At 26.7% G+C, this 24,386-nt stretch overlaps 1 protein-coding gene across 1 annotated transcript in view; it reads right to left on the reverse strand.

Annotated features, from left to right (window-relative positions):
- LOC105365392 (uncharacterized) overlaps positions 1-24,386 on the reverse strand; it is a 317,257-nt gene that overhangs the window by 49,178 nt on the left and 243,693 nt on the right. The window contains exon 3 of the mRNA XM_011503534.1: positions 4,449-4,593. Coding sequence (XP_011501836.1) covers positions 4,449-4,593 — 145 coding nt within the window. The remainder of the gene's footprint in view (positions 1-4,448; positions 4,594-24,386) is intronic.

Consider the following 24,386-nt stretch of genomic DNA (forward strand, 5'->3'; position numbering starts at 1 on the left):
GTACCATTTGGGTTGGTCGGCTGTGCACGGCGGATGGACGGTGTCGTGGAAATCAAGAAAAAACTCGCGACCGCGTCGGTCCCGTACTCACTACTTTCCCGTACTTTGCCTCATCCCTATCCACCCCTTATGCTTAACTTCTCCTCTATCATTTTTTCTATCATATTAGTTTTCAAAATGGTATTGGATTAAGAAGGTCGATATTTTAATTTAATTAAAAATCTATAAAAATTTTATAACGATAAATGACTAAATTTCGAAAGTACGCTAGAAATTTTTAATCATCCTTCTATTACGTATGTTTATTTTTTTACTAAAGAAATGTATTAATTGAGTAATGAAATGTATTATGCAAGTTTTATGTTACATTAAATGTTATCGATTTGATTGAGTACTTTTGAGCAGATTCATGATTTAAATTTTGAATTTTCAATTAGAATTTCAAACATGTCGAAAACATTTTTGAAACTGCATTTATTGAATTTATTTCAAGTATATTGAAATTCATTCCAACTATTTAAATTATTTACATTATACAATGTACCTTTGTCTTAAATTACATATATTTGAATATTTTGTACATAAAGTATTGAATAATTCTTTATATATACGTGATTGATGTAACATAGTAATATTTTTACATCAATATTATACACTTATAATGTAAATATTTAATTCTACTTTTAAGTTACTACGAAATAATATTAAATTTACTCAATAGCAGTAAGTATTTATGAGAAATAGTTATCGTTTTTCGAATTTGCTTTCAAAAGTTAAGTTTTTAAATTTATAAGAAATAATAATTTATTTAATTTGTTAAATATACTATTAATAATTATTGTTTTAAGCAATGCCGAATAGTGTATTGTAAAATTTTAAACGGTAATATCATTTATAATCAAAAATTGAATAAAACGTATAAAATTTTCTTAATTATTTCTATATGAATATTACCTTATTTAAAATTAAGGTTATATTAATAATGAAAATAATCCATTTATTAATTTATATATATATATATAGTAGTATAAGTTCGAATATATGTTTATAGGATAAAAGTATTTTATTATAACTCAAAAGTTCAATGAGATAATTAGTAAAGGAATCTAAATTTATAAAATTAAATATCTATGATAGTTTTTTTCAAATATATTTATTCAATTATAATATCAAACTCAATCTAGGAATTTTCTCTTTACATCATTTTGATTTGGCTGGTTTCCCTAATATATATATATATATATATATATATATATATATATATATATATATAGGTGTTCAAATGTTCAATATATGTGCTCAAGCTATTAGACACGGACTGAAGAAAGAGAAAGTTGTGTAAAGAAACAGAAGATGAGCTCCGGGAAATAGAGATTCATAAGGACTGAAATGAAGGAGACAGAAAGAGAGATGGAAAGAGGGGCGAGCTAAGTTTTAATTAATGTAATGGAGACTGGTGCGTGATTAGCCTTCCAACCAGCGATATCTTTCTCTTTCTCGCGTCGAACATTGCCAGGATATGAGCTTAGCTGTGCTACTAGACTAGAGAAATCCGGTAAAGCTTACCTCTTTAGATGAAAAAGGAAGAGCAAAATGATCTAAGGATGAAAACGTGATTGAGTATTGGAGCGACTTTCGATCTTATGAATTAAAATTAATGATAACAATATTTAAAGTAATCGCATTCATAAATTATTTTCCAAGAGTAGTCAACACTTTTATTCTCACTGGCATCGCTATAGAAATTTTATAGCTCATCTTTTTATTTATAAATATATGTTTCTCATTTCAAAAGATAAGGTAAAATGTTTCAACTGTACAATATTCTGATATTATTTATAAATATACTATTATTATGAAGAAAACCACTGCTTATCGTATAGTGAATGAAAGGTATTAATAATATTTTCTCTAAAATGAAATATTATGTTTTTTTTTTCTTTCTTTCTTATCAAATATATCTTTCATTTAAGCTCTTACAGAGCCTTACATAATTAATTATTACAACATATAATTTCAAATATAAAGTATTCCTTAACTACATAACGTCGAGTGTGATACATATTGGCATGATATTTGTTATTTTCAAATGCTAATACAATGTTAGAAAAATATAAATTACATTACGCTGGATTTTATATGATTAAGTTTTAATTATTTTATTTATAAAATCATCTAAAAAAGCCAATTGCAACAATTTTATTACCTCTGCAATTTTACAGTACTTTTTATGTACAATATTAAAAGCAACTTGTTGACGGATCTGTTTTAAGAAAAAATATAAATATATTATAAATATATTATTAACGTGATGTTGTTATCGAATGTCAAGCAACGACCATAAAATTAGGTTGATTTATTGAAAAACTGCGTATATAGTAAGTATGTTGTTACTTTATAGGGATGTGAAATCAGTTGCATAAATCGATGATTACATATATTATTCTCGGTTAATTAAAATAATCGGAGTAAGAATTTCTTATTAAAAATAAAAATTTTACTTTAAAATATCAACATACTTTAATCACTTTCTTTCTTATTAACTCATTTATTTTAATTAAATTATTACTTTTTTCAACTATAAATAATACAAAGTATATAATGTATACTTTTGTATAATTATTATAATAATAATAAATATAAACATGTGTATTATTATAAGTTTAAATTAATTTTATTATCTTAAACTATACGATAAAAGTTCCATCACATTTATAAAAATGTTTAATGTCAGAAAATACTTGATGTTTTTTAAAGTCTTAAGTGTGATAATTATTAAAAATTCTAAATTGTTTTCATTAATTGCGTTTACTTTTGCAATAAAAGTTATAAAATTCTTTACTTTACTTTAAATTAATTCATTTTTCTATAATATTCAGGAATTATAGTATCCAGTATTTTCAGCAAACCATAAAAGTACTTTGTTTGTTTATTAATATTTAAAAATAATTACAATGTTATTTTTACTATATAACTTTATTATTGGAAATTGCCGACAATATAAACAATTAATACACAGCTAATATAATTTATTATTTATATTGAATTAATAATTTTAAATTAAACATGTATCTATAATGAAGTTTATTGATAGTTCTTATTGGATTATATTTTATTATTTTATATTATATTATATTATATTATATTATATTCTTATCAACCCAACATGTGTGCATTTATTGGCAAACAATGTATTTTACCACATTTACATACGTATTTGCACAGTATTGAGTCGAATTCGAATTTAGCTAGTTAGCTAGAGAGAGTACATAACGTATACATATAAAGTGAATCTCATAATACGTCGTTCAGCTGATAATAAACTACACTGTATTCAGCCAGAGAGCCGTTGAATATTCTACAGAATCCCGAATAGAATTAGAAGAGAATTTATAGCTTCATATGTATGTGAAAAAAAAAATGAGTTGGAGAGGGAGAGAGAGAGAGAGAGAGAGAGAGAGAGAGAGAGAGATAGAGAAAGATAGTATAAAAGTGTAAGAGAATCCTTGGAAGATTGAGAATGAGCGAATAAGGATAAAAATGGAGAATGATGAAGGAAGAGAGTGATAGTGAAAGAAGCTAAGGAAGCACGAGTATGATAGACTAGAAGATGAAAGGAAAGAAGTGAAAAACGTAAATTATTCTTGGATTCAGGGATGCTGCTAATACCAATAAAATAATCATAAAAAGCTGCACAATAGTTACATAAAGATACATATGTTTGTATATTATTATTAATAATTGTAATTTTTCATTGTGAATTATTTTTTAATTTTTATTTCACATATAATATATAATTATTGATAATGGGCCTTTAGATACTTTTTTTTTTTTTACCGAATTTTTACATTAAATTAAGGTTCAAGATATCTAATAATATATATAATTTGAATTCCTAAATTTGTTTGTTTTGTTAGTAACTAATTAAATACAATATAAATGCGACAGAATTTAATACAGATTGTATAAATATTAATCAATTGAAGAGAAATGCATTTATTTATGTAATTAAAATATTTTAAAAGTATTTTAAATGAATTTTGAATTCCAAAATTTTACTTTATCCATACTGCTATAACGTTTACTTAGATTAACATACTTCTTTTTTCTTTTTTTTATCGTATCTTCCATTCATTTGAATTTATAGTAAATATATAAATTTCACTTCATAAAGATAGTACATAAATTTCTGTAATCAAGTATAATTATATTTAATAATTCTTTATGAAATGCTGTATGATAATCATACTTATAATTATCATTTGGCAGAGTTTATAAAAGGGAATATTTCTCAAATATTCTTTAATTCAACATATAAAAATTTTTAATATACATGTAAATTATATTAAGCTTTATTATCTGAATTTTTTCGTTCTATTTTTCGTTTTAGAAAAATTGAATAGGATGGAAGAATATTAAATAAATGAGAAATTAGGATAACGACATACCCATCGTAAATGAGGAACTTATCGCCGTCTCCTTCTATGCATTGACCCTTGTTAGATATTCGTGTTCCATTGATAGTAATTAGAGTTTTTTCGCCCGATTGAAACCAACTTCCTCTCCATTGCGCTGGAAATTCACAACCTGAGCCTGTAAATCGGTAATGCACTAAGTCATTTTTAATACCAAATTGCTATTAATATTTCTTCCACTAATTTTTAATTTTTTTTCTCCTTTTTTTTTATTAAACATATTATTTATAATTATTTATTCTTTCACATTGTCCATATTATTGTTAATTATTAATTATTTAAAATATTAATAATATTATATTATTCATTATATATAATGTATATTTATTTCAATGTAGTATTTAAAATTAATATCCATATAATTTAATGAAAAAATTGTAAATTACGTATTATTAAATGATAATTTTAATTTTAACCTTAAAATAATAAAAAATTGAAATATTGATATATAAATAAATATGTAGGAAAGTTTAAGGAACGGTAAAGCATGTGATGGATTATTGTTATTCAATTGATTATTGTTGATGGAAGTAAGCATAGTCATTGTTGAAATCATCATACTCATCATAATCATAACTTTTATTAATATTTATTGTACATATTTAACAATATATATTAGCTTATCAATAGAACATTATAATTATTTTTAAATACTGTCAATTAGTAAATGCACGAAGAGTATAATGGAAATTTCGACATTATATGTCGTTATTTAGATTTTTCAATATTTTTAACTTGTTTTATGTTGAAAAAAATAAAATCATACATTCATCTGCTCTATTTCTCATTCGTTTGGTATGAGGTATGGTACGTGAATTCCTATAGCAGTATGTCAGATTTTTATTCAATTATATACTTTTCATCATAATATAAAATAAACTTTAATCAAATTTAATTAAATTTTTTTAATTTAAAATTTATAATTTCCATAATTCTAAAAATATTTCTTTTAAATTATATTACTTCATTTAAATAGTATTACTTTCTTTTAATGCGCACATATAACTATTACAGATAATAATATTATGAGGTTGTAAACGACCTCACTAAATCGAGTAAAACCTCTATAATACTAAATTAATCTACCTGGTAATTCATAGGAATGGTATACCAAAGTCAAATTACATAATGGTGATAAGCATTAATATTGCCTTTGTATTAGCAACTTAATGATGTTGGACCATCATCAGGCCTCTATTTATGCTATTTTGTTCCGAAAAGTTCATATAATTTTTTAAGAGTTTTCTTTAAAAAAAAAAAAAAAATTGATTTAACTATTAGGCTATGTGATTATACTTTGTGTCTGTAAATTTCCGTAAAAATAAAAGTATGTATAAATGTAAGTTGATAGGGTTTGTGGAAAACGGATATTTTGTAGTAAGCAGATTATGTTTGGTAAGCTTTTTTCGACAAAATTAATATCATACATTTTTATCTTCCGAGCTTACATATAGTTTTTTCCAGAATAACATTTCAAAAAGAAGCTATATTTCCTCTATGTTTATGTTTTTCAATTAAGGAATAATATATATATATATATATATATATATATATATATATTTATATAGAAAATGTTTAAAAAATATTTTCTCACGAATATGAAAAAAATTTTTGGAAAAATTTGAATCGGTAGGTTTTGCCATATTAATGAAAAATGCAATAGATCGTCGTATTAGATACTCGAACAGTTATACAGTAAAAATAAAGTAAAAATCCTTTTAAGAAGAAGTAATTGTAGACAAATTTTGTTATAACTAAAAAAAAAATTTAAAAATTATCCATAAATTAATGTATGTACATACATTACATTCCATACATGGACGTACATAATCAACTGTACGTGTAAAAAAAAAGTATAATGAGTTAACTTCAATATGATTTCATATGCTTTCTTTTAAATACGATATGAAAATTAATAAATATTAGCTATGTTTTAGTGAGGCTGAATTCTTAAAATTATAATTGACGAATGAAATTTATACGCTAATAAACTATACAGGTTAAAATTATTAACCAACTGCTATTTGTATTATATTATTTATAAGTATTAATAAAGTAAATTTTAATTTTGAATAAAGTATAATTTTTATCATTAAGTTTTTTACTTCTATGATTAAAATTTCGTTTGAAAATGCTCATAACTTTAACAACGGCTAAAAGTTCATATTGGAGGTAATGGCATGTAGATGCTCGAATGACTGTTTAAATGAAAAAATAAAATGGCTACAATTAATAAGTGATCTTTTAACGACTGGAGGTTCTTGAACTTGAGATAGTAACATAAAAATGACAGGGGAGAAATAAAGAAGGAAGCGATAGATGGAAAAAAATATTAGATAGAGTAGGAGAGTACGGTTAAGGTAACAAGGGAGCGGCCTGAAGCGGAAGAAACCAAGAAACTTTGTTCTTATGGCCTTTCTAAGTTTCCAGAGGAAAAGAATGAAGTAAAAAGAAAAGAAAAAGAAAAAAAATAAGAGAGACCTTCGCCTTCGTCGGTAGCTGCAACTTGGCTTCGGTATCAGAACAAAAATAAGGCAAGTCTACCTTTCATAAAAGTAGACGCTATATTTTTACACAAGTAGACCTTCACTTTTCATAAGAAGTGATTGATTCGTTTAGAAATTAAGAAAGTTTTAAAAGTTTAAGAGTCAGTCATCAACAATTTTTTAATGCTTTTCGGATATTTATAAGTATGTGTTAAAAAATTTACAACAACATCGCAAATATTTATCATGCATTTACAATTGAATTTATAACTGAGGAGAAATTTCGAATTGTTATATAAATAATTAAATTCTAGCCTCGATATATAATTATATTATACATCATCTTATATAAATATTTATTTCAAATCTAGCTGCACTCATAAGCCATAATATAAATACGAAAAATCTCATCGATTCGATCAAATTCAATTCCTAGAATTAGAATTGCGTTAAAAAAATCAAGAAATCAAAATATAAATTAACAATGAATTTAACACTTGCAAATATTACTTTATTACGTGAGTATTTAAACCAATGGAATAAATAACATTTACGTCGATTTGTACCGTATGTTATCATTGTGCTGTTATGTGTGAATGTGTGCGTTAGTGTGTGGAAACACGCGCTCATATATATATAGACTTATGAAGGCATAAATCATTGCAAATATAATTCAATAGAATATTGGCTTATGCTTTATGATTTTATAAAATGAATTCATAAAAAGATCTGAATATTTTTATGCAATAATATTTGGAAAATCAATGCCTGAAAGATGGAAAATTCACGGAACGCGGATTCTTAAAATTATTTTAGTCTATCGGCATTTTATATATTTCCGTTCAATGAAAATCGCCGAGTAAACAGTCCAGACTTGTCAATGCTCTGAACCATAAAAATTCAAGCAAACGCAGAATCCATTTGTTTTCCGTTTCAGATGCGAAAATAATGTCATGCAATTGGCAGTGGCACGAGCAACTTTACACATGTACACGTAAAATACTTACCAGGGAAATTTAAAAACAAAACTTTACGTCTATTATATATTCATAATTTACATTACGATTACATTTAACTACATTTAAGTACTATTTCATTTTTATAATACAAAATTATATAAAATTAGATAATGCTATTAAATCATGCGGTATTTTATAGTTCTTTTATATCTTATTGATTGTAGTTGTCATTTTATAATTTAGTAATTTGAATCTTTCATTTGTATCGATAAAATCTGCAAATAAACAATTATATTTGCTTTCCTTCTTATTTAACTTCTTCTCCCTAAACTTTACTGATTCCTTTTCCTTAATTCGTTCAATGACTACAAATATTTTCGTATTTTCTTTGGAATTTTAAAATGTTTAATATTCGATCAATACGCTATTAACTAAGCTTGTGTAATAGAATTGCAATACATTAAATTGATGTGTCTTTATAACCAACGGTTCTGTCATAAAATTAGGAAGAATGATATTTAAGATGGTAAAATAAAAACAATAAAGTTTAAAGACATTATAAAGATTGAGCGAAAGAGGCTTTGAGAGGGTTCGAAGGTGGCTGAGTGAAAATGAGAACGAAAAAGATAGTAATAATGAGAGTGAGAGAGTAAGACGCGGGGAAAAATTGAGCTTGTAAGAAAGAGGGGCGAGGGGGAGATAAATGATGAATTTATTTAATTTTACACAGTTTCTAATAATGTAATTTTTAATAAAGTATTTATGTAAATATTGCATCCGGCATATATACACACACACACACACATGTATATATATATATATATATATATATATATATATATATATATATGTTATAGGTGATTACTCCTTGAGTAAAAATCTACTGCACAAGTCATTATAATAATACGGATGATGCAATGTGATTGAAGAACATTTACGAATGAAAAAAAAAAAAAAAAAAAAAAAAAAAAAAAAAATCTCGTTCAATTTCGTATGTAAAAATTTTTGTTTTGTCCTAATAACATTATACATGTAATCAAATTTAACACTATAATTATAAATTTACTATAAAGATATATTAAGTATTTAAGAGGGATTGTGTTAAACCCTCTAGTCGAACAGAAATATGTATCATCAAAATTAAAAGTATTGAAGATTGATGGATTAAAATTTAGTATGAATAGTAAAGTGATGAAAATAAAAAAGAAAAAACTCGGTTATATGAAAATTGTTCAAAGTATGAAAAAACGCGCGATACCGATATTGGCAGGTGATTTTATTTTAATGATTTGTCTTTTCTTATCGAGGTTTAGCCTATTATGGGAGCATCAATATTGATGATTGTGAAAACGTTTATGGAAATGAAGTGATATTTCGTGCAATTCACTGTATATCGTAAATATGTTTTTTTTTTTGTTGAAATGTTATTGAATCGGCGATATATGTACGAATGGAGATTTGATAATAAAATTGATTCATCATCGCAAATATGTATTATAATTGTAGCTGGAATTATATTTGCCTATTGTATAAAATGTTGTAACTACTAATGATTTGTGAGAGTGCGAAGCTTACAAGAAAAGAAAACCAACAATAATATTCTTAGCGGTATTATTATTTATTTGATAAAAAGTATAATGTGTGTGAAATTTATAATAGAATCAATCGACTTGGATTTGTGCGTGTTTTCACATAATAAAATACGCAGTCCACTAAAAGCAAAAATTTGTATTTCAACTTTTCCTAGATCAAAGCACACGCAATGCAATATATGCTGTGGCTAGCGGTAAAGACGATTGTTTGGATCACGTAGTTACTCTAAAAATCTCTCGATCTAAAATATAAATTGTATTATTTAAGGAGTGTATGAGGCATAAAACGATGTATTAAAGATGACAGATGAGCCGTATATCTCTGGTAGTCCGTAATCTAAAACGTTCGATAAGTTGACGAACGTGACGAAACACTTTAAGTCGACTATATTTCGCAAATAATAGTTCGACTTGACAAAACTCATGATTATTTCGCTACATTTCCTAATCCTAATTGGGACTGAATGATTTATTTTAAATTTATGCATGCGATCACCAACGTCGTCGCGTTTTCACAATTTTGTGTGGCAGCAGCTGACTTGATAGGTGAATATCCCAATAATCGGTACACCAAGAGAACAGAAATTAATACTCAAGTCTTTATTTTGTCATGTAAAAATAATTTTCGATTTTTTTATAGGATATGATAATTAATCAACTCTTTGTTTTTCGGAATTTCTATAGATTTCTGTAAAAGGAATTACTTTTGGTTAACCTACTAATAAATTTTATCATTAAATGTTTCGTTCAATTATGTGGCTGAATTTTATTGTAATAATTTGTAAGTTGATTTTTTTTTTTTTTTATAAAATACTTCATCTCGCACAGTTAAATTATGATTTATTCATAGTATCTAAAGGCTCTAAATATATGATAGAAAGTAGAGTGTATTCAGATAATTTCACAGAGGATTGATTACAAAGTACTCGAGAGCAAACATGTTAAGTATAACGAACTACAATAAAAAAATAAGAATCCAAATTAACACTTTTGCGCTATGTATGTATGTGTGTGTGTGTGTGTATATATATATATATATATATATATATATATATATATATTGTAATATATCAAGATAGGATAAAGCCGTAAGTTCCAAGGAGGCTGTAAGGCACTCTATTTAAACACTGAGTAATCTGACATCTAGAATTGTGAGACATGTAAGAGTTCTCATTAGATTATAATCATATAAGATAATAAATTTGCTTTCGGTAGTATAAAGTGAAATTGTCAAATTGTCAAATTTACAAGACGTGTCGTACGTGATTATTTATTATTAATTTTTCTTTTCTTTTTTTTTTTTCTCAATAAAATAAATGTTATCTTATGTTTATTCATTGCTTCTTACGGTGGTCCGAGGCCATCTTCCTTGTTCCTTAGCAGACACGAAAATTATCTAGCTCTGTCTCTGCTACGTCTCGTTCCAGATGTCATTGCATAAATGGATCTTTTAAGGTCGATGGGTACCAAATAAAAATTCGATATTGAAATAAGGAATGAAATGTAATTATTTTTGCAGAGACCAATGTTTGGGAACGATAATCAGGAACAAAATAAAGTGTACTGGATCAATGAATTGTACAATATTTACGAAATTTAATAATATTTAATACATTGATGATATAATGATAATATATGAACAAAAATAACGTCATTTATGGACAAGATATTGTAAGTATTACATAATATGAAATTCACAATTTTTATGTGGCGATAAAAAATAAATAAAAATGTAAATGGAAGTTCTGAAGTAGATGTCACCGATAAGAAGGTACCGTGGCAAATGTGTTCGATTATTTTTAAGATCGTCGTTTGTTTCCAACTCTGATGCTCCAAGCGTATGCGAATATGCGTTTCAGATGTTTTTCTGAGAATACATTTTGGCAAACGGTCAATATGATTTTTCATTTCTTTCACGTTATGGTATGTCGGCGAATTGACATTGTAAGAAAGCTAATAGTTCATCGTATGTATTCGCACGTATATTTATTTATTAATTTGTAAATTAATTAAATGTTCATCGCGAAGACTAGATTTAGACTTACTGAAAAGCACTTTATGTAATATAAGTTACTTTCTATGTACACGATATCTTCTTAGTTACGTTTATTAATCCACACGCACACACACACACACACACACACACACAAAACGGATTTAATATGTACGGTATTACGAAATTATAACTATTATTCGTTACACTGTGTAAAATGAATAAAATATTTTTATCGGCAAATTTTAAATTATTTGCAACATAATGAAAACAAATGCCTGTTATCTCTCTGTATGGTATGATATAAAAATTAAATTGAAAAGCATTTCATTTCATAAATAATCTGATAAAATTCTTAAATAGTAAAAACTTCTCACTGATAAATTCCTAATCAGCAAGAAGAAATAGGAGTCCCTTTTCAGAATAGTCTACGGGTTTGGTTAGATCTAAAATCGATCTGAAGCAGTTATCTGTGAGGTGGATTTGAGATAATAAGCTATCCAGCTAAGACTATAAAATCTCCTCCGACTTGCAGTAAAGTTTAAAATCATGGAAAAGTCGTTTATTTTGAATTTATTTTGAAATTTGAAATTTTAAACATGAAATATAAAGTAAAAATACAACGCCCATAATTAAATTCAAGAACGACAAAAAATGCCCATTAACTTGAAGGTCAATAATACATTTTCACTTAATACTTAATAGTTAATAATATCATATCTTACACTGAATGATGAAAATTTCTTGTAAATTTAATAGCGAACCTATAAAATAAAGCACTGATTAGATAATAAATATTTTATAAAACTCTATTGACACTGTCGTTGGATAATCATTAGCTGACGACATATTCAAGCGATTCAATTACTTTGATTGATACAAGTGGCTATCCTAGTCACAACTTTGTAACCCTAAGCGTTTTAATGGACGTTCTATATGCTTTTAGTCTAATTATAGTCCGCGTATCATCAATATCTGATGAAAATGATAAATAGCCGTCAATGTTTAGGAGGCTGATTATTTATTTATACCAAAGCAGTTAATTATCGTGACGGCTATTTTTGAAATTGACTCTTACCTTAGTATTACTTGATTGTATAATATTATTCCATATTATGTCTGATTAATATAATTCTATATCATTGTAGGAGTGAGAAGTTTGAGTGCAAATCTAACTAAAACTAAATCCGGATCCACTGTAATTTTATTTACATAAAACATTGACCGAGCAATTTTGTTAGCATTTTTATATTTACTAAAATCTCCTCTGTTTATTTTACTCTTTGCAGTCATTCTCGTTAAAACGTACTGATATTTCAAACAAAGTATCCTGCGTGGATGATAACCACTGCATAGACTGGGGTGCGATGAACGGTGGGCTTTTTCAGGTCAGCCTGAATTTTATCGTTAAAATTAAATCTGATTGTTGTAATTCTTTATTTCAACTCCATTCAATATAATTAAAATCATTTAATATATTAAAAGTTTTATGAAAAAAATGAGAAACGCGTTTACATAAATATCCCAAAAATATTTCATTTATCCGTTTGTTGACAAACGTAACGATATGGCCTATCAAAATTTCTACATTTTACTACAGAGTCTATTAATTTAAGTTTATTAATTTATTTTTAAGAATATTACCGAAGACGATCTTTTTTATGTTTATTATTCTCATAAGGGCCAAAGTAATTTCATACGTTCGTCTAAAATTTCAATCACTGCTTAGCATTTCATTTTTAATAGTCGAATCTTCATCTTTGCATTTAATCAGCGGTGTTTGTGCATTAATACGTATAAATAATGTAAAAGGGATATTAGTCAAGGGAAATTAGTCTGTCAATGTATTATAAATTCTAAATTCTAAATTTACATAAAGATTGAGCAAGTAACAGTATTATTTCCTCGCGATAAGGATGAAGTGAATCAGCCGTCGCAGTCATATTATTTTTAATATGAATGGAATTGCAATGAGAGCATATATGTATAATTTAGAATCATGAAAAAGTAGTTTCATCCTATTGATGTAAAGCGAGCAAGAAAATTTAGTGGAAATTGGAGTTGGGTCAAAAAGTAAAGTTATCGCGCCGAGTTCTAGCGCCATGTAGTATGACGAAAGAAGCGTCACGCTGGGCGCGCATGGCGATATATAATTACTAATTAATTACTTCGAGGTAGTTTCGAACTGACGAAAAAGGGAATGAAAGAGAGTAGCAGGAAACTAGCTTCACGACAGACTTTCACGGGGAAAAAAAAAAGGAAAAGGGGCCGAGCAAGTGTTAGAGGAGGGCAATGATCTTCTTTTCTTCCATTTTAACGGCTTTCACAGTTCAGGCACAGTGAAAAGTTTTCTTATTGAGTTTCGCCTCTTAAAGAAGCGTTACGTTACTTTTAATAAAAATTAATATAAATTTTTTTACATCCAATATATAATAATTTTGTTCTTAACTTTTGTATGACGAAATGTATTTATAAACAATAAGTTTGCAATGTAATGTTTCTTAGAAAGCTTATTGCTTCGGTATGTTCTAACGTTTATCAGAGATATGAAAATAAAATTTCCAATATTCCGAACTTGTGATGTACGGGCATTGCGCATAGAATAAATCAAATTAAATATATTTAATTTAGGAAAAAACTTTTACATAACTACGACCGTACGTTGCTTTTATAATTCACGTTGTCTTATCAGCTTATAGCCGAGCATAATGTTAAATAAATATTTTTGAACAAGTTTAATAAAAAATATAAGTTTTCGCCGCAGTTTTATTTCTTACATGTGATTAATCTAAATATTCATTATAAAATTCATTGTAAAATGTTCCTTCTTGCACGCTTACTACTATTGTTTTAGTTATATGTTCTTCGAACTTCATTAGTGCTTGGTTTTTATTAACCTAATTAGGCTTTATCTACACTTCTTTTTTGTATTCCGAAACAAACTATCTTCAATCTTAATTTCTTAGTGTTTTCCTGAACTTTATCCACTACTTAATTATAAATAAACTACTAAATCGTTCTTGAAAAAGATTCTCTGCCTTAAGTGGGCAAAAAATCTTAAATGGTATTTTAAATATTAACGGTAAGAGTTTACAAATAGAAGACGGTGGCATCATTGACAAAAATAACAGCTTCATTGGATTTAGAATAATATTCCATATCAACATTTAGTTCTTCTGGTCATACGTAGAAATGCTGAAAATATGCAATTATTAAAATATTACGATATTATAGCAAGATTTTATACAATAACTACTTACATACGGTCTAATATTTTACATATTATAACATATTTTTAATAGTAATTTACTTAATATATATATATATATATATATATATTAATGTTTATATTATCCAGTCAAAGTAGAGCTAATATTTTGGAAAATCCCAGCACAAATTATAGTATCGCAATTTCATAGTAATTCATAATTATAATATTAAACATATATCATTTATATACATATACATATACAGTTTTCTTGTTGTTGTGGTTGTTGTTATTGTTATTGTTGTTGTTGTTGTTGTTGTTGTTGTTGTTGTTGTTGTTGCTGTTGTTGTTGTACTAATCAGTTGAAATCGTCAATTTTTGTCTATAATAAAGTTGATAAAATTTTTTATTAATTCATATAATAATAATATTTATAACCGCAATAAAAGTTGAAATATTCGTAGAAGAAAATGTAAAACTGAGATGATGAAGAAGCGCAATGCAGGTAGGAAAAGAAAAGAATAGAAATTCATGGGCAATGTATGCATGTTTTCAGTGGTAAACGGATAAGAGATCAGGTACACCAACATTAAAAAGGAAATGCGAGTCCAAGTGGTATCAGGTGCGAATACATATTGCAATGTGCATATTGTACATATAAGTGTATCTGTAAATATTTAGAAATATAAAATGTGAAATTTCTGAACAGAGAGTGAGAAAAGCGAATAAACGCATCATACATATTGTATGAAAATGCTTTACTTAATATAATTTTATATATGCCGCGATATAGAATATTTTTGTATTAGTTAATTAAATAATAAGTACTATTATTTCCATCAATAGCTTGTCTGTATTTCTTAATGAAGTCACTGAACAGACATTACACATTTAATATTAAATATCCTTCAAATAATGTATTATCTTCTTAAAATAGTTTTTATAATTTTACTCAGTTGCTCAGTCTTAGTATATCGAAATATATTTAAATATTTGAAGATACTTTTGAATATTCAATTTATAAATACAAAAATTATCTACATATGGACAAAGTCCATTATTTTTAACGTATGAAATAAAATATTATACGTGTAAGCATGTTTTAACAACATGAATTTCAATAATATAAATAAATATTCAATGACACAGAAATATATAATTAAATTAATTGAATAATGATCTTTACAATATTATATACATTTGTTTAACAGATCCAATTGTTTATCAGATATACACAGGCAGTTTCATACATTTATTTTTAGGCAGCCTATGAAAAGATTCAATTTGATATTTTAACATAATATATTTATACTCGATTTAACACAACATATATTATATGTTAATTCATGAGTGGTTTAATTATCAATATTAAATTCTAAGATACTTATTTCGGAAAAATCCATTTGTTATACAATTAAGAAATGTTGGTTTGTAATAATCTTATTAATTTATGGTTTATATATTTTAAAATTCTTAACAAATATTACTTCCCTATAATACTTTTCACTCTATATTCAAACTATTCTAACCCTCACAGTTATTTTCTATATATATATATATATATATATATATATATTTTGTTTCTGTTGTAATTGCACAATTGAATGCTGATGAATCTGAATATTACATATTAATGAAAACATTTCAAAAAAAAAAAAAAAAATCATTAAAATGTTCTTTTGATACGCGTAAAAGCACATAGCAATTTTCATATTAATATGAAATTAAGTTTGCATAAAAATTAAAAGACTATCAGTTAAATACAACTGCATTTTGCTTTTATATTTTTAAACAGTAGATATTTACATGCAAAAGATAGCAAAACATTTCATTCGACACATAATTTTCAATTACAATCATCTATCAATGATGAATGATAAATATGTTGAACAATTTAATATAAGTATGATGGAGTGTCGTTGTCCTCTGTCTTTTTCAATTCCTTCATACTACACACCTGCTGTGTCTATCTGTGCTTCACTCTATAGATTTCTTCCAAGCTTTATGGTTTTCAAACAACTTTCAGTCGTAGTATTTCTTTATTGTATTTTAGCAAAGTTGTATACGTCGTATGCAATAATAAGTAATATTGGCCTTTTTAATGATATAAACAATAGTGCATTTTTATTTATAACAAAAATATTAACTTTTAATCCATATATTGTAAAAGGAGTAATTGTAAAATTCAAACAAACTGTAATCTAAGACATTAAATTTTTATATTTTAAATTGAATTTTAAAGGGAGAACAGAATTAAAAAATCTTTGTTGTACTTATTTATATTAAAGATATATAATTGTAAACTCTTTTTTATATATTATTAATTGAAGATTGTGTAAGAAATTTATCCAAATATAAATATAAACATAATATGGAAAAAGACAATTATTTAAAAATATGGGTTTTTCATTTTAGTTGAATTTCATCTCCTCTATTTAAATTTTGATTCATACAAACATTACCAATAGATTACAATAATTTTTAATGTGCGTTTTTTTGTATTCTTTTTTTTTCCATTGAATTTAATCTAATTCAAGTTGTCCTTATTAATATGTAAAGTACAGTCTGTATGAAATATGAAAAATTCAACCAAATGAAATGAAGATTTAAATTATAAACATAGAAGCTATCTAACATTTCATATATATATAAATAACATAAAAATAACATAAACAATTCTTACTAAATATGCCTCTTGATTTTTACATTTAACATTAAAATTTGTATTTGAATTTAAAAAAGGAATTTTTAACGCAGTTCACAAAGATAATGATATTCTTTACGTAGAAAAACTCCGTTATTGATATTTTCTTATCGATATTTTACCAAACGTTTACCCAACTAGATGCCAGAAATTGTAATTTAAAATATAAATGCTTAGTTGTTATAAGCATTATTAAAATTATGTATTATTTCTAGGTTATTGAATAAGCCACTTATTAATTATTTTCAATCGTATAAAATAATTTCAATTAACAAAGATATTTTAAATTGCAATAAATTTATTACACTTTATTTCATAAATCTGAGTAAGTTAAGTAACAATTACTTAATTACAATTAAATTAAATATTCGTTTTTAATTAAAATATTTATTTTTAAATGCTATCAAGCTTGAGTAATTGAAAAATCATTTTTATGGTTTTACAAAAGATTTAGCTGGTAAGGAATATTTCACAAAAATATGTTTATGTTATATATATTTTCGAAATCACACATTATCAATTTAGTGTTTAAGGTTGATTATAACAGACATCAAGTAAAAGCGTTATAAAGAAAAAAATAATTTTTCATCGATAATACGCGAATTTGTCCTATTATTTCAATCAAAATTCATGTAATATATATATTTAATACGTAATAATATCAATTCATAACAAAAAAAATTATAACGATAATAAGATTGTCAAAAATATCTAAATTTGTTATTTCTTGAAATACATTTTCTTACCTAACATTTTCCTATTATAACAATTAGTAAACTCGATATAATTAATTACTCAATTGCATTGTAAATGTCGTTAAAATGGCTAATTGTTAATTTTCAATGAACAACAACAATGATTAAAAGTAGGCACATAGTAACTATTGTTAGCGATATTCCGTTATAGCTACTGAATATAATAAGCAAGCAGGTGATATTCTTATTTATTAAATAAAATAAACTATTCGTGTTCTAATTTTGTTATATTTAATTTTTATTTTTCAAATGTTAGAAAAGTTAATTAAATCGTTTAAGCAAAATCTGTAGGCAATATGCGCTATTTAGAATCTTCTCTGCATCTGTCGACGAAAATAGAAAACGAGTCGAAAGTAACTGACGTTAATTGTCAAAAAGTGACGGAGCAAAAGAGAGCGGAAACGAAAAGAAGAAGAAGAAACAAAAAAAAAAAAAAAGGAATGGGCATAGATAAAGAGTTGTAGAAGCCAAACGATTTCATGCAGTCATTTCGCGGATGCAAACAATTTGGTTTTATCCTGAGGCTTTTTTCAGCTAAACGCCTCTCTTTACGATTAAAAATACAAAGAGAGAAATTAAATACAAAACAAAGGGAATGGAGATAGAAGATATGTAGCAAGAGGGAATATGTACGCACCAGTACACGCGTCTATTCGCTCGTTTGAAGTAATCCCGATAGCGTGGCGGCAAAGCCACGCTACTTTCGATTAAAGCTTGGCGCGTCGAAAGAGGAATTACGGCCTCGCAGAGCCAAAGAATTTTCAATTTTTGCAGGTATACACTGCTGGCAGACGGCCTGTGTATGAATTTACATCTTTTTAAGTCCTTCGATGCTGTATCTGTTATGCACGTACGTGGATAATGCAGGACTCGAGCATACGGTTTTAAAGAAGAATATATATTTAATATTCATTGAGCTTGCCTTGGAGCTTCATCCTTCAATTGCATATAACATAAAGAATTTATGTATGCGTAAAAAAAAAAAGAAGAAAAAAAAAAAAATTAAACAAAAGAAAGAAAAAAACAATGAGAAACAAGTGTTTTCATGCCAGATAAATGTATTTGATCAAATACCTTGTAAATCATTTATTTTGTAAAAATATTTAATTAGTAATTTAATCATCCTCTGCTTTTCTGTAATAATCTATTCTGTAATATTAATTCCGTCTTTTTAAACTATTATACGCACATGCAAATACGCGCATGATCACGTACGTAGCTCTATGCATATGTATAATTATAGCTTTTCATATATTATTTTTTCATTGTACTATGTACAAAATCATTTACATAATCATGTTATTTTATTTCAATTATAATTAATTAAATAATTAAATTTAGCATTGTTTTCTTTATTACATAGTACGAGTATCATCGCGCGTAATGGAAGACGATGGATAATATTGAGATGTAGCGCGATTAGTTCAATATTTTTGACAGTAATAAGGTTAAAAATAACTTCGTTATTTAATAATTCATTCGTGATAATAACATGTTTGCACAACAATTAAACGTTACATAAATATTTATTTACACATATCATTGTATATTGCGCAAAACAACTGCTTTTCAAAACATTAATTTCTTCTTAATATAAATTTTTCTTTTAAATAAAGCTTATGGAATATTTAAATATTTAAGTAAATTTTAAATGATAAAATATATAATTTATATTTTTAAGCGGAAGAACGTAACGATCCCGAAAGATTCAATCTTTATTTTCAATTTTATTTCACTGGATGTAAAAATACAGAGGAATATGAGTCACGTATACGTAATTACAATATTGTTCTATCTATAGGATTAGATAAAAGTTTTTTTAATTACAAGATGCATCGAGTGAAACAAATACATTAATTAAAAAGTAGATGAGAAGAACATAAAAGGCTAGTAGAAATTCTAATTCAGTAATATCCTTTTTCAATTGAGTAATCCCTCGCCCCATTTCAAGGTGAGTAAAATGCCGAAAAGCTTGGCCCTTCGGGCATTAAATAAATATACATAGAGTAGAAAAGGGTACGAAAAATATTTCAGTTTATTTAAAAAGCGCTCTTTGGTTTACCACAACACTATTTAATTAAATGGAACGGAGGCTTTGTATCATCAAAAAAATTTTCCTTGCTGCATGGCCAAATGCAGGCTCCGTAATTTTTCTTTCTCCATTTTCTCATCCGATGGTTCTCTTTTAGGAAATAAAGAAGCGTCCGTTGGTCAAAGAGAAATGATGGTAGAAAGAACGTAATAAAAAATATTTAATAAACAGAAGAAACATGATTATGATTATTTTTCTTTTATTTTTTATTTTGACGAGTTTTATTATTAAATAATTAAATTGTTGCATTATAAATCTGCACGATACATCTTAATTGCACATATAATCACTAACTATCGTTTTAATTAAAAAAAAAAAAAAACAAGAAAAATTTAAAGTCTCACAAATTACAAGTAAATTACTAAAGAATAACGATATAAATCCACGTTTTTTTTTCTTTTCTTTTATCTATTTAATGAATAATATAGTTTTATAATTTTATTAGGTCTAATAATCCAAACTTATTAAATATTATGATATTTCGTTGAAGCATGTTAAGTGTAAACTTGTTGCTTTTTAGAAGAAATGCTCGACACACTCCGGACTTTTCATTATTTTATACAACTTCCTGTTTTCGAGGAAAGGATTAAGGATTAATTTTATTGTAGTAAACATTTAATAACTATTTAAATACCAGGGATTTTGACGCGAAGAAAGGAAATAGGATAGGCGAGGCTTTTCTTGGCTTTTGTATTAAGCTTTGTGACGGTGATTGTAGGTAGTGATCCGAGTGCAGATATTCCAAAAAAAAAAAAAAAAAAAAAAAAAAAAAAAAAACGAGAGTTCGAATAAGCGCGCTCGGTCGATGGTTGATGGTTATCGATCGATCACCGTATCATCGTACGGGAAATGGCGGCTCACCACTTATATTAGTCACGATGCAGTGAATACACGCGCACTCCTGACGATTTTCGTTACGCTTTCACTTACGACATTCGATCGTTAGAGCATTGGTTTATCACCTTCCAGTGACCTCTGTAGTAGTACAAATTCCCGACAAGCAGGGCAGTCGCATTTCTCAGGTGAGAAATGCTCGAGATTGCGGTTCATCTCGCGCCAAGTTGATTTCATCCTTATAGCTGTAGTGGTGATATTTGCATGCGAGATTGGCCAAAGTCAGAGCAGAAAAGCAATGATAATGCGTGGAATTATCATAGAAATTGCAACAATGCACATCCTTATAAAAAAATCCCCCTTGTATCTTCTTTTACCGAATCGGCAAACTCTAATATCCTTATTAAAGAACAAAGTCTTTTTCGAGAAGGGACATTATATTGCGTAATTATTAATCACCAGATTCCTTGACTGTCCTTCTTAACGGGTCCCGTGATCGGAACTTGAGCCACCTTGATTGAGACAGCGAAGGAGACTTTTGAGAGCGAAGAGGCCCAATCTTTCGCATCGAGCGAATAAAAAAATATCACTATAATATGAAAGTTCTAGTAGTATGTGCACTAGTAGTAATAATAGTAACATGAGATCGGGCAAACATAGCAGTCCGACTCACGATTGTTTCACCATTTAATCTCGGTAATGATGACAACTTCACTTGTAGTTTCAATATTTGGAAACTATCATGGCTAGCAAAATTTTTTTCCATCTATTACATCATTGACAAGATAAATATCGATAACCGATGATTTCTATATAAAATTCAGCATTGTATTGTGAATTGTTCTAATATAGTGGAATAATATTTAATCGATCCTTACAATAATACGCAAAACTAACTTGTTGACGCTATTGTTGAAAAAGTGAAGTTATAAGGATGGCATCACTGCGCCGATCGATAATGAATAATTTTTTGGGACAAATTTCACTTCGTTTATTTACAAATTCGCAAACTATTCTCTTTAATGATAAAACCTAAATTCAATTATTTAATTATGTATGGTTCATGTGATATTTTATAAATTTTATCAGAATTATGATAATAGTCAATATATTACTTGATAATATGAAATTGAATGTAAAAAGCTAATAGTAATTATAATAATAGATAAGCAATAATCTGAAAGTTTGTTCAGTTTAAGATGAAAATTTTGCTAAAATTGCTGTAAATACAAACTAATCAGACTGATTTTTATTTTCACAGCTCGTCCATTTTAATCCAACTGTGCGTCAATCCCCCCTTACGTTTTTCTACTTGTTAGTCCCCGTTTTTCATTCTTTTTCTTTAAACTTTTTTTTATCCCTTTCGATCCTTTTCTCTGATCATGCTCGAGTCTTAAAGTAGTACGCGCTAGCACTTTCCACTTTAGCTTCCGCACGAAAACCCATTCGTTCCAACGGAAATTAAATACAGAAGCAATGTTGCGCAGTTCCAATGTTGATGCAATACACGAGAATGAAGAGGGATGAAGAGCGAGAGAGAAGTTAGATATTGAATAGGGAAAAAAGTGTTAGAAAAACGAGACAGAGAGAGAGAGAGAGAGAGAGAGAGAGAGAGTGTAGGTAGAGTTGGAGCAAAAGTAGTTGAGAGCTTGAGTGGATAGGATATACTTCCAAGAAAAAGAAATAGAGAGAGAGAGAGAGAGAGAGAGAGCCAAAAACATAAAATGAATGAAGAAAAAAAGCCATATCTACCTACTTGTTGAGGTTAACTTAGAATTTAGTAGAAATAGTATATTCCTTTTAAGATATTCACAGCTGAATGTGCTTAGACTTAAACTCTATCGGAAAGCTAATTCTTTTTGGAAAATCGATTTGGTAAATTATATATTATGCTTTTAGATTCTGCATTCATCGTACTATTTAGCAGAAGCGTATATATTGCTTATTTGTGTAAATTTCTACGTAAACAATTCTTTTCTTACCACGTATATTGAATAAAATATTAAACTTTTGTAATAGAATGGTTAAAGACGATAATCTTAAAAATTATTTATCTTTAATTAATGATTAAAATTATTTTTTGTACAATTATAAATATCCATATTTGAAATATGTTTTGAAATTGATTTATTATCTCATTATTGTCGTATTATTTTACTTTAAAGAGCTCATGTATAATATAATGATATTTTTAATTATTATATAAGCTATGACAAAAATCAATAAGACTTATCCCATTAACGTTTTAACGGTTTATAATATATGTATATATAAATATGAAACTATAATAACCAAATGTATTTCAATATGAAATTATATTAATATAGAAACGTATATAAGAATATATATATATATATATATATATATATATATATATGAAAAAATATGAAAAAAAATATGAAAACTGAGCCAATGAAAAATTGAGAAGAGAATTAAGTCAAATTTTATGCAAAAAAAAAAAAAAAAAAAAAAAAAACCAAAAAGAAAGAGAAAATAGTAAAAAGAGTGCAGGCACGAATGATAAAGTTAGCGCAAGAAGGAAAAGATTGGGACTGACTAGCTAGCTGTAGACGATGGGAAAATCCAATGATATTGAAAACACGGTCACACGTGTTAACGGATCATATATATCCTTTCTGGTTTTTATCACCTATTTTTACTTGCTCTCTTTCACTATCTCCGATCTATTCTCTGCTGTTCACCTTTCTTCGCGTACATTTTTTCAACTGGTACTCGCTTATTTCTAGTCTGCGCACAGTGAATATACGTAACTAAAAGGTCAACGACGGAATGGAAAACTTTCTTACGTCAAACTTCAATACAGCCTAGGAGTTGTATAAACTAGAGCGTGACTTCCATATAGTGGAAATGCAAAGAAAAGATGATAAGTAAGATGATAAAGGCATCCGAATATACAACGTTGGAAACAAGTGTTAAAATAAAGTAAATAAATTGTGCACGAAGGTTGTTTAAATAAATGCATGTTTTATCTCTAAATTATGGAAATTAATCGATCAGATAAACTTGTTTAAATTATATTAAACAAAAATCCTATTGACATTAATTTTCTCCTATGAATATTTATAATAGTATTATTTAATATAAAGCATAGACATTTTGCATTATAAGTGTCAATTGATATAAAAAAAATTTATTTTTCAATTGAAATTTTCATTCGTTGCTTAAAATTTGTAAATATTTATTAAGACTAATAATTTTCAACTATCGTCAAAATTCAATGTAACTCTAATCAGGAATTGTTTATAAATTTTGTATTGAATTCAATAT

The sequence above is a fragment of the Ceratosolen solmsi genome, unplaced genomic scaffold, assembly GCF_000503995.2.
Source record: "Ceratosolen solmsi marchali unplaced genomic scaffold, CerSol_1.0 scaffold33, whole genome shotgun sequence".
Taxonomy (NCBI): Eukaryota; Metazoa; Arthropoda; class Insecta; order Hymenoptera; family Agaonidae; genus Ceratosolen; species Ceratosolen solmsi.